At 38.7% G+C, this 13281-nt stretch overlaps 1 gene segment (V, D, J or C); it reads right to left on the reverse strand.

The window, feature by feature from the left end:
- Positions 1 to 12072: 12072 nt before the first annotated feature.
- LOC136694860 (immunoglobulin kappa variable 4-1-like) lies at positions 12073 to 12757 on the reverse strand. The segment is given in 2 exon segments: positions 12073 to 12398; positions 12709 to 12757. Coding segments are annotated over 2 exon segments (375 nt in total).
- Positions 12758 to 13281: the final 524 nt, after the last annotated feature.

Here is a 13281-nt window from a genome sequence, read left to right on the forward strand (position 1 = left end):
AAAAACAGTTATATGCAAATGTTTGGGGACGCCTGGTGAAATCATAATGTTCTGTAGATGTTTGTAAGTGAAAACTCTGTAATATTTAATGAAACTGAAATCCTCCTCTGAATGTAATTGTAAATATGAGTTTATATGTGAAAGTGGTTGAGTTGAAGGTTGTAATTAGAGTGTGATTTTTACTGCATCACTGAAGTCATTTGTGCTGTGTTAGAAATAAGGGAAATGAAACTGTGTGTGTGTGTGTGTGTCCTAGCTCCGACCCGCCCCACCCTCACAGTCCTGCCCTCCTCCAGTCTGGGGCAGGGGAAGACCACACTGGTGTGTTTGGCCAACAAGGGCTTCCCCTCAGACTGGAAGCTGAGCTGGAAGGTGGGTGGAAACCCTCTGACCTCTGGGTTGAGCTGGAGCAGCACCCTGACCCTCCAGGAGGACGAGTGGATGAAGAAGACAGTGACCTGTGAGGCCACCAAAGGAGGCCAGACTACTGTCAGTGAAACACTGAAGAGAGATCAGTGCACTGGACAGTGAGGGTCCACACCTGTGTTGGAGCTGATAGGGCTCCTCTTCATCTTCAGTGTGTTCAAACATGTCTCTGATTAATGCTCAGATCTTCACATCAGCTTCTGGAGCAGCTCAGTACAGAGTTACACTCTCTATATATACACTCTTACACTGTTTGTTGATTATTGTTCCTGCTCTAACCCTATCCCTGGCCTATCTTTCTTTTAAAAATGTTATATTCATTTGTAAAAAATAAAGCTTTGAAAGATCTGTAACTGTTCATTTTTTGGCTCTATTAGTAACTCTAATGTGTTTAATAAAAGTTCAGACTTCCCAAATGTTCTCTCATCATAAAAAGTAAGAAATATGATCAATGGCCTACGACCAGAAAATAATATTGACATCAGTTAATTGATGAGAGTTAAAAGGTCTCCCTATTTTGAAATTCTGTCTAGTGCAGACCTGGCCACTGTATGGCCCCCGGGCCACATCCAGGCCTTTGTCTGTTTCTCCTCCGGCTGCGTGAGGTCAGTGCTAATTATAAGCGTACTCAGGATAAGATGTAAAATATCCTTTGCCAATCAATTAGAGATTCACACAGGACACACCCCTCTTCCTACCTGCAGCCACAACATGTCTGTTGTTTAAATCCTACACCTAAATACTAAGGTTACTGTGGCCATTTATGATCCTATCAGCTGCCAGCTGTCCTTAACAACTATGTAGGCATCTCCCCCTAGAAATTAAACATAAATCAGTGAACATTATGCAAGAACTACAACCAAACTGCTTTTATTTTGAAGAGGTTGCTTATTCCAGGTCACATAAGTCGTACATTCTTGCATGTGTGAGTGTATAGGAGAGATGTGAATCAGCTGTTAGCTCACAAAAAATGTCAGCTCATGATACAAAAACAAAGGTTGATACAGAATGTAGGGTTTTTAACAACACATTGAGTTCTAAGTATTTTACTAATGTCAAAGTCAAAGTCTCTGTTTAAGGATTACAACTTGAATCCCCATTACAAGACTAAACATGCAGAGAAATACAATTTCTCTTTGGCTCTGGACGAGAGCTATGATGTCCATGACACTATGCAGTTGCTCATCTTTGTACGTGGAATCACAAAAGACTTTGATATTACAGAGGAGCTGGCAGCAATGGGACAGACTGGCAGGTGTTACAATTGATGACTGCAACCTGATATCATGGCTGAAACGTACCTATGCTACTAAAAGACCACACCAGCTAAAACATACATTTAACTACGTTTAACTTGATATGCGTCCCCTAGACCACAGATATCATTGTTAAGGGAAAGTGGTGTGTAACATTTCTGAAGAATAAAATGACTCTCACATATCCTTAGGCCCTTGTGAACACTGACTACTGAATGGATCTAGGCAAGGCAAGGTGAGTTTATTTATAGAGCACTTTCATGCAAAAGCAATTCAAAGTGCTTTATAGAAAAAAAAACTGTTAAATTAAAAGAAAGAATACAAATCATAAAAGTCCAATAAATCAATAAAAATATTGCAATAAAAGGAAATAAATAAAAAGAGTAACAGAACATCTGTGTGATCATCTGACAGATGAATACCGATTTATGATGATGCCTTTTGGCCTCCAAGTGGCACCAGCCACATTTCAGTATAAGGTAGGTGGATGATAACATACCAGACACAGCCTTTGTCATGAATGACGTCTCTGATAAATGTATGGGTGAATCTTTAAATTGCAGCCCACTGTAAGCAGCCCACAGAGTAAGTGCCTGTTTAATAATTAGTAAGAAAATAGAAGTACAGAAGAAATAAAGAGTATGTTAGAATATGTACATGGTTATTACCAAGTTTCCTATGTTGTTTATTTACTGTATTGTGAAGACAGGCGATGGAAAAGAATCTCCGCAGACACGGTTAAAGGTGTAAATACACATACACAGAACAGTGAACATCTTTTAATGCTGCACTTAAGACCCTATGTTTAAAATATACGTCAGCTACAAACGTTTTAAACATACATTAAACTAAAGTACCTGTTAATTGCCATACACAAAGTTAAGTTAAGATAAAGTAAATTGTATGTTAAGAGAAGTAATGATTAAGTGGATGTTATCTTCCCACATGGGTACGACAGGGCATATGCATCAAGATTGTTTTCCCTTTTTCCTGCTTACACCCACACAATAGATTTTCTTCATATATCACCCCTCTTATATAAGGTGCTTTTAAAGACCCAGAAAATAAATGAGAGCTCTGCTGACTTTAAACTTTTAGCAGGGAACCGGTATGTTCTGAAATTAAACTAAACACCCTGTGTGGTGTAAATGTAGCTTAAACTCTCTTCTTTCTTCAAAGCAACCACTACGTGTGGTGTTAGTATAGCTTAGGTAATCTAAAGTGAAGCTCTTTAATAATAATAATAATAATAATAATAATACATTTTATTTATAAAGTCAATATAAATAAAACAAAATTAAGACACAGGACAAAATATATCAAAGGACAAACAGGGCAGTACAAAAAGATACAAAACAACTCAGACAAAAAGTAAAACAAGGGTGCACAGAGGCTAACGAGCAGCATCAAGCCGCAGGGTTAAACTGAGTCCCAAGATTGAGAGTCATTGCTGTAGATGTATTAATGGCTGGTAGCCGGAAGTGGAATAGTACCAGAGTCCACAAACACGAGGAGCACATCCTCCATCCCAAGAGCCTTTTGAACATTTTGAAATGTGAGGGAAAGAAGTATTGTTTGGTGGGAGTGGACATGTTCCCCAAATGGGTGGAATGTTTCCCCTCCAGCAAGAAAGATGCACAGGCTGTGGCAAAGATTCTAGTGCAACACATTATTCCACATTGGGGTATTCCCCGACACAATCCCTGTGGGAAGACTCATTCCACCATGGTTAAAAGAGCTTGAAAGCTGGTGGGTGGACGTAGCTAGGTCCCAGGGGCAGTTTCAGAGCACCAAATGAGTGACCAATGGAGATTCAATGTGAGCACCTTCTTCTAAGACCCTCCCACATGTGAAATTTGTTTCAGAAGTCAAAATCAAAGAGAAGCAAAGAGAGATACCAGAAGCAAAGGACCTTACCCGAAAAAAAAAAAAAAAAAAAATATATATATATATATATAATTTACCACCATGCCAACTGTGAAGGCATCAAATGTAACAGCTTTTTCACCATTGATCTTGTACTAAGACACAACAGAATGCGGATGAAGCAACTGTACAGAGTACTCTCTGACCGCAACTCAGAAGGGGTCAAGGAGCAAAGAGTCCAGTATGTACAGGTAGGTGTTCAATACTGCAGTCTACTCCACAGCACAAGTCTATCTTTCTGTACCACTTACATTCAGAAAGATTTTTTCATAGAGAATGTTTCAAATGGATTCCTCAGACCGTCCACATGAATATATTTATATAGATGAAGCTGGGTTCAATCTCACCAAAAGGAGGAGGAGAAGCAGGAACGTGATTGGTCAACAAGCCATTGTTGCAGTCCCTGGCCAGTGTGGTGGCAATGTCAAGTTATGTGCTGCCATCAGCAATCATGGGGTTCTCCACCATCATGCCACATTGGGGCCATACAACACTCACCATCTCTTGGCATTTTTGAGTGATCTTTCATATATTGTGTTAGGGAGTGAGCAGCAGGATCATGAACACACAGGGCATACTGTCTATGTCATTGTGTGAGACAATGTGAGTTTTCACCATGACGTCCAGGTCAGACAATGGTTCAATATCAACCAAGATTTCCTAAATGTTTATCTTCCACCATACTCCCCTTTCCTCAACCCAACAGAGGAGTTCTGTCCTGTAATGACATAGGGGCTATGGAAGTGTCCTGTAATGACATAGAGGTAGATGCATGCCAAGCATGGATCCGGCATACTAGGAGTTATTTCCCACACTGCCTGGCCAGGGAGAATGTGGCTTGTGATGTAGATGAAGTCCTGTGGCCTGACCCAGCACATCGACATGATGCTGCATCATTTGTACACAGTACATAAATACTCATTTTTGTTAAACAAGAGTTTTGTTTTGAAACTGCATTTTCCTTTGTGGATATTATTTCTACAGCTTCATGATCTGATCATTATGTTTTCCTTTTTTTTTGGTGTTGTGTATGATGACTATTCAGTGCTGTTTTTCATTTTGATTGACTCGAGGCTTGATTTGACAGCATTGTTTGGTTTTGAGCACTGCTTGAATGGTTTTGAGGTAATAGCTTGATTTGCTGGAAGAGTCAGAGGTTTGGTGAATTTAGTGTGTAGGTTTTGTGTTTATAGTTTGGAGAAATGGATGCATGGTTTCAGGAAATGTGTCTTGGCAATTGAGAAAATCTGTAATAAAGATTAGATTTTAAAAAGTTCAAATGTCAGAGATAAAATTTCATCATTCACACAATGTTCCTTTTTAAAAACATTTGGAGTGTATATTTGTATATTTGGAGTGACAACCATTGTCAGAGCTATGGAAGAGCAAGCTTATTTTGATATGAATCTGTAGTGTGTTGTGGGTCTGAGTGAGATTTGGAGGAGGAATTAGATTAACCCTTTGGCTGAGGCCTACATTGGTAATGCAGTCTGTGTAAACAGTATTTAAATGACTACAATTGTCACAAACTCTATTTAAAAAATGTAACTTGAGGGGTACAGTTTGGGTACAAACTTTACAAAAAAAATGTAGATGAGTGTTTGTGCATGTTATGTTTGTAAAATTTTGAGGTATTTGTGTTGTGTGTCTGTGGAGTGTGCACTGATTGTGTTGTTTGTGAAGTGTGCAGTATGTGTTTGTGATTTGTTTGTGTTATGTGCATTGTTTGTGTAGTGTGCTGTGGTTTTGAGGTGATTGTGTTTTGTGTAGTGTGCAGTGTTTGTGTGGTGTATGTTTGTGCAGTTTGCAGTGATTGTAGAGTGTGCAATGTTTATGTGGTGTGTGTCTGTGTTATTTGCTGTGTTTGGATTATTATGTTTAGTTTGTGATGAAGTCAAGTGGCATTGATTATCACCAAGATGGTGGACACATAATACACCCTAACATTGAATACTATTAAATAAGAACATACAGATATTGGAGTACTTACCTCTGGTCCTATAGGGGTAGACACGCTGCTGGGTGAGCCTTTCTCTGGTGGCTAGAAGTTTCCATGATTGTCCTGGGTAAGGTTGGAGGGGTAATCACCTGAAAGAAACCTATAGGAAAGAGAAAGAGTAATTAACCCTCTGAAGTCAGAAGCCTTTCAGCAATGTCTGGGGTGATGTAACATGCCTTGACATTTTAACAAATTTCACCTACCTAAAAATGTCTGTTCCCAAAAACTTACACATGCTAATATTCAGCACAAACCCAGTAACAAAAATATACGACAAATATGTATGTCAGTCTTCAGTTTTTTGTTCATTTCCACACGTTGTGTTGTGGTCATAATCCTGCTGGACTAGCATGTTATTATCATATGAATATGAATGGATGGGGGTCTGTGTCTGTGCCTATAGCAACAACCAGAGGGTCCAGTCAGATTAATTTGGCTCTCTGATCCAGCAAACTAACAGCACAGCAGTGATTGTAGAACACTTGTGTGACGTGGTCCAAAACATTGTAAAAGCACAAGAGGAAAGGGGGAAGATTTCCAGAGACAGGCAGTGAAGCAGGAACAGAGGTATGGCTCACTGCAACACATATTTGGACTAATGCAATCAGAAATGCAGTGCAACCAAAGCGAGTTTTCAGCAGGGTAAAATGAAGCACTGGAAGTGTAAGCAGACAAGGACATTTGAGAAACCTCTCCTTCATCTCTCTGAATAAATAACATGATTTGTGTTAGTGAGACCTTTGCTAATTGTGACCAGTGCTGAGAGGAAGGCTCTTTTAACAGCATCTTATGGTAACGGTTCTTTTGCTTATCAAGATAAGTTAAGTTTCATATCTTCAGTGAATGAAAGCAACTGTGGAGAACTCCACCATGACTCTTCTAGTGTATGTCAGGCTGTAGCAGAAATATATTCATGCCATCTGGAGCCATAGATTTTTTGGAAGTTGTTAGCCTGTTTACAGTTTTTTTTTTCCATTTCCTTCAATGGAGGCACTGCTTTCAACAAGCATGGCAATCCTGTTCAAGCTGTGTCCGAGTTTTACAGCCACACTTGGTGATTCATATTTGTCCGTGTCTTTGTGGTAACCAGCTGTGTGCTTAACTGCACTGACTATGTACTTGAAATGTTAAGGAAGATTGAGATCTTTAACACATTTAAGAGGTGTAAACTCTTGTGTGCATATAAGAAGTCATCTAAGCTCCCTGAGCTTTTGAATGTATTCATGCATTTTATGTGTGATCCATACTTATTATACAGATGCATTCCAAACACAATAATACACTGGTCATTCTTGACTACAAGTGACACTTTATCTTGATTCATGGCATTTTTAAGTTTCCAAACATCAGTTACACCTGATGAGGGAGGTGTTGTGAAAGAGCACAGACTCAGGACTCTGTTTTTTCCAGGTTTAGGTTTGGTTCCTCCTAGATTGAATTTGCATAATTTAACATGTCCCACAATGTTTTCTTTGAAAACAATCCCTGGCAGTATATACAAGAAATGAAATCTTCACCTTCTGAGAGTGATTTTTGTAACTTGAGAAGAATAAGTTTTCCTTTCCCTGCTTTCAACACATCAGAATTGTGCTCAAAATTACTTTTGTTATGCACATACTTTAATTGCTTTTGCCTTTCTCTGGAAGACTTAGTGCCTTTGCTACCTCTATTTCATTGGAATGTTTACACTCCAGGTGTCTTGCAAGTTTTGAAAAAGCTAAGCCACATAACAAGCAATGCTGTTTTTTGTAGTACATTCTCCCAGCATTACTCTTTTTGCTTATAGCATGAATACCCACAAAGTGAGTAGTTCTTTCTTGGTCAACAAATGACGTAGTGTCAGAAGGAAGTGAATCATGGATGAGAGAGAGCTGAGTGCTCCTTACTAGAGCTGTGATATATGACCTACATATCAGAGTTTGGATCATCTCTGTAAAGGGCTGGTTAACCTGTACATGTAATGTCTTAACACCTGTTCACAAAGTTGTGGTATGACTGACAAAGCACTCTACAATGAGAATAGTCTGGAGCTTAGCTTGGAGTTACAAATTAAACAGCGGACAAAGCCACTGATGTGCTTTCATCGCTGGCATCAGATGCAGATAGAGCAGAATTGCCAGATTATTTAGGGAGAGTTTGGTATCTTTCACCACTTGGCCAAGAACCACCTACTACTGCAGGAAAAGAAAATTGACTGAAACACAGAAGGACCAGTTGTAAGTCGTGTATTTTGTATTTTGGCATGACGTGTAGGAAGAAGCAGTTTTTGATTCACATCAGAGCTTCACAAGAGCCAGAACAAAACCACACATAGACAGATAGCCAGGCACAGGCAGAATACTGACAGTCAGGCCAGCTTAATGCACAGAAGGTATCAGACTGTCTACTTATGGGTGGAGTGTCTGTGGCTGAGACTAATCATCACTCACAAACAGAGCTAAAATGAAAAACTAGGCTTAAATTAAATATTTTAAAGAAAATTATACATTTATGAGAAGATATACAATTTTGGGGAAATAAGTATTTTGAAAGAAATATAAACATGAAGAGAGGTCACATTAATATGGGCTTTAAGAGACTATAAATGACAACAGTGAGCCACTTGAAGCAGGTCACAGCAGCTCTCTTCACTTGTAGCAGTAGGTGAAGGAGACGCCTACTGTGTTTGAGGACTCTAATGACTGGATGATTGGACACATCATTTTCCTGTTTATACCTCTAGATATAGCCCTTCTGGGCTGTAGAGTATTTCATTGGCTGGGTCTCAGTTTTTCCTTGTTTCCACTTTACCATTTTTTGCAATAAAATCCAGTTACTCACATCTGTCTCTAGCATTTTCTTTCTAGCATTCATTTAAAACTAGGTTATATATTCATGGATTTTGCAAATTACTGGCAGATCGCATGCTCACCCTAGAAATAAGAATCAGGGGAAAGCTGCACTAGCCCTTCCCTTACAGACTGAATATCATTTCTTTTGAGCTTATTTTTTCTTACACAAACTACATTTACAGAAACTAAGCTTAAATATGAAAATAGTGAACCATTATGTAGTTTACACATAAATATATTTCAGTTTCAGCTATTTATTAATGCTTAAATTAAATAGTAATTTTTTCGAGGTCACATGACCACCACTTGCTGCTTCATGTACCACTAGTTGTACCCGTACCACCCCAGACAGTGAGGATATATTGGTCCACTGGTGTAAAATTGTTGACTGTAATCACTGACTGTAAACCACTGCTGGCCCACCATCGAACCACTAAGATTACTGTCCTGTACATTCATCCATTCATCCATTCATTCATTATCTGTAACCGCTTATCCAGTTCAGGGTCGAGGAGGGTCCAGAGCCTACCTGGAATCATTGGGCGCAAGGCGGGAATACACCCTGGAGGGGGCACCAGTCCATCACAGGGCAACACAGACACACATTCACTCACACATACAGACACTTTTTTGAGGCGTCAATCCCCCTACCAACGTGTGTTTTTGGATTGTGGGAGGAAACCGGAGCACCCAGAGGAAACCCACGCGGACACGGGGAGAACACACCAACTCCTCAAAGACAGTCACCTGGAGCGGGAATCAAAGCCACAACCTCCAGGCCCCTGGAGCTGTGTGACTGCGACACTACCTGCTGCACCACCGTGCCGCCCTCTGTCCTGTACAGGATATAACTTTTTTCATATACACATACATATTTTAAACTCAAAGAGACTTTTACTCTGGAAAACAAACTAATACAAATATTATTAACAAATATGAGATATATAATAATGCCTGATATAAAATGATTATGTTCAAAATGTTGATACTGTCCTAGATTAATATTATTTACTAATCTAATTTATAAAGAATAACGACATAATCAAATGAAGGAAAAATGTGTAAATTGGACTGTAAATGGAAAATGCAGTAGTATGTCTAAAATTCTGTTTAATCACCTGTGGTCCGCCCAGAAAATGCTGTGCAAAACATCAGTGGACCTCCAATTTTGCCCTCAGTGGGCCAAATGTGGTCCACCCTCTCCTTGCTATCAGGGACAGTTTGAGAACCACTGGATTTGAGTAAAACCACACAATTGACTAACTTTATTAGTTTGAGGTTGCACTGATTTGATACAATACTACAGCCATTTCAGATTATTTTTGAGGTACAAAGTATTATTAATAGACAGGACGTGCCAAGGAAAACTAGTGATTAGACTACCTTACTTAGATATTTAAGCAAAATCATACATTGACATACTTTTTACATATAGTAAACCTGTTCTGTCATATTTTTGATTATATAAGTTTATGATAAAAATGTTTTAACAGACGCCAAACCAACAGCTGCCAAACACTGCAAATTGACACATTTTTTGTCCAACAGAAGAATATAAAAACCCTACATACAAATACACCTGTGGATATGAGGATATTAATGGCTGACTAGGCAGTACATGCAAGTGAACAACTCCCTGCTGTGCCACCTGAATACAAAATTGCCATGCATGGTATTGACATCGGCAGTTGACATAAAGAGTGACCTAGTTAGCCTATATGAGCTCTATTCTCACTCTTATTATCCTTCCAAGATATCAGTCCTGAGATAACTTCAAATGACCACAATGAGCTGCAGCACTACCATTACTATTTCAATCACTATATGGATATGAAAGCAATTTTAAATACCTCCAAGTCAGAAGCACTGTGGCTGATAACAGGACTAGAACTTGAGTGGCTTTTATGTACCGTATTATGGAAGCAAATCTGTCCCATCACACTTTGAAATATTACCACCTTTGAAATTGTAGCACTGAATTTGTTTTGCACTGGAATTATGCATAGAACCCGTGAATTTCAAGAACACATTTTCACTGTTATTATTCAAGGTTAATAAATTCAGATAAAAAAATTCAAGCTCAAAAAAATTCAAACAATATATTTTGAAGTTGCTCAAATCCGGTAAACAAAATTCAGATACCAAAATACGACTTACAAATTCAGATACACATCTGGGACACCAAGGATGAGCAATCGATTCATTTGGATTTTCTCTTTCACCTTAAATGCTGCACTATTTGCATTCTGTCGCCGCTAGATGGCAAAATACGAACACAACTTCCACATCGTGGAAAAACTACACATTTAGATTATTCCGCGGATATTATCTCTTTATTTTCAAAGTGTCTCAAAAATCTGAAAGGTTCACTAAAGACACAATATAACAGACTATTGATATCCTGAAGACGAAGAAATTTTTTACATTTTTAAAAAATAAGTGCTACAAATTCAAAGGTGGTAATATTTCAAAATCCGATGAGACAGATTTGCTTCCGTACCGTATCCATCACGTCAGCATTGTCTTCACATGCAGGCTACAGAGATTTCAAACACCACAGTTAAATGTTTCAATAAACATATCGCTCAAGTACATCATTACAAATTCAACTAGATCCTCAGTGACATCAGTCATGAAGTAACATGTGCTGTAGTTCAGAAACACTGTCTGTATGTTGACCTGTGAGTACTTATTCATGACAGCACACATAGGATCTGTGGCCTTAAGCCTATGATGAGTGATACCCAGTGTCCTGTGGTTGTCACACCCCAACGTTTGGAACCAGTACCCAAGCTGAGATTGTTGGAAACCGTTGGTTGGTTAACACCCCCTTAAGTAAATGTAGAGTTTCACCTTAAACATTGACGCAGTTTCATTTAGGTGCTTGTGGCTACTGCAACATTTAAGTTGGAACTGGAAATTGTAATTAAAGTTGTAAAATAAGCAAATGTATTCAGCTTCATATAACGGAGTTGATGTGTGATAATGTGATTGGTACCTTACATTTAGCTTCATTAAAACTCTCTCAGTAAAAGAACATGATTAGGGAGTGAATATGCTAGAGTAGATGAGCAGGACAGGGGGCATGATCACAGAATGGATGTTGTTAAGTGATATATGAATATATTATCTCTTTTGCATAAAATGATTTTTGAATGGATGTACTGAATATAACTGTTTAAATAATGCCTTCTTGGCCTCCAGTGGGCAGCAGCAACATTTCAGGAGGAGACTAATTAAAAAAATACTAAATATGGCCATTGGTCTGAATAATAAAACAATCCATATCTTTAGGGAACTCTCACAGAAACTCATGTGGCTGAACTGGACATCCATCTGGAGAAAGATCTGCACATCTCTGGACTTACATCTTGGACTCTCTTAATGAGGTGTGTGTGTGTGTGTGTGTGTGTGTGTGTGTGTGTGTGTGTGTGTGTGTGGAGGTGTGTGTTAGTGAGGTGTGTGTCTCTCCTCCACAGAGTGTGTTATTGTGTGTGGAGGTGTGTGTTAGTGAGGTGTCTCTCCTCCACAGAGTGTGTTATTGTGTGTATCATCCTCCCCCTCAGCACCTGCAGTAGGGTACAGCTGCAGCAGTGCAGTCTCTGACTGAGGGAGGTTTTTGTACGACTCTATTTCACTGTGTGAACACTGGTCCACTGTGATCACTCTGACAGTAATAATCTCCTGCATCTTCAGTCTGGATGTTACTGATGGTCAGAGTGAAGACAGATCCAGATCCACTGCCACTGAAACGATATGAAATACCTGACTGTCTCCTGTTAGCCAAGTAGATCAGGCGTTTAGGAGCTTCTCCAGATTTCTGCTGATACCAGGTAAGATAGTCACCATTAGAATCAGTGTAGACATTAGAGCTGGTTCTACAGTTGATGGTGACTGATTGTCCTGTAGAAACAGTTTTCACTGGAGGAGTCTGAGTCACAGTCACCTGACCACTGGATCCTAAAAGAAAATTAAATAAAATGTGTAAACAAATTGTAATAATAATAATAATAAAACACTTTACAATAAACTTCGACCCTGAAATGGAAAAGCGGGAAAAAAAGATGATAATATAATAATATAAGTTGAATTTTTATTTCATTTAAAAGTATATTTATTTTTTAAAAAATATAATTAAAATAATTAGGTTTAGGATTTCTTTTTAAGTTTTGTATTGAAGTTGATTTATATGAAATCAAAAGAACGATTTAAATTACAACTATTATCCTCATATTAGACATATAATATCTTCACAAAACATGTGTCTCACCTCTCGTCCAGAGCGCCAGTGTCCAGATGAAGATGGAGACCAAAGTCATGGTTGCTGTGGGTGAAGTTTGTGGGGCAGCAGCTCTCAGTCATGAAGTGTTAAACTCACAGGACTATAAACACTAGCAGAGCACTGAAGCATGGGCTCATGATGCAAAGTGGACCCTCTCTATGGAAATCATCTTTCTAACAACACTGAGGAAAGATCATCATATTTATTTGATATTGTTTGATCAAACATTTCTGCTCAGTGTGGAGTCTCATGTTTAAAATCCTAAACTCTAACTGTCTCTGCCTTTCATTTGAGGTTTTCTGCAGCTGCTACTGCGGCTCCATCTGTCTGGATCAGGGCTGGAGGACTTTTGGGTGGAGGAAACACAATGATAACAGTAAGAATCTTTTAAACTATTAATGAACGTTGAACAGTTTTCAACAGCAGCTCTAATTTTTACTGATTGAATTATTTATGAACACTTCTGATGAAAGTGAACATATAATCACCAACACAGAGAGTGGAGCATGTTTTTATTATTGTCATTAATTGGATCTGGTGTTAATATTAGTTGATATGATT

The sequence above is a fragment of the Hoplias malabaricus genome, chromosome 4 (assembly GCF_029633855.1).
Source record: "Hoplias malabaricus isolate fHopMal1 chromosome 4, fHopMal1.hap1, whole genome shotgun sequence".
Lineage (NCBI taxonomy): Eukaryota > Metazoa > Chordata > Actinopteri > Characiformes > Erythrinidae > Hoplias > Hoplias malabaricus.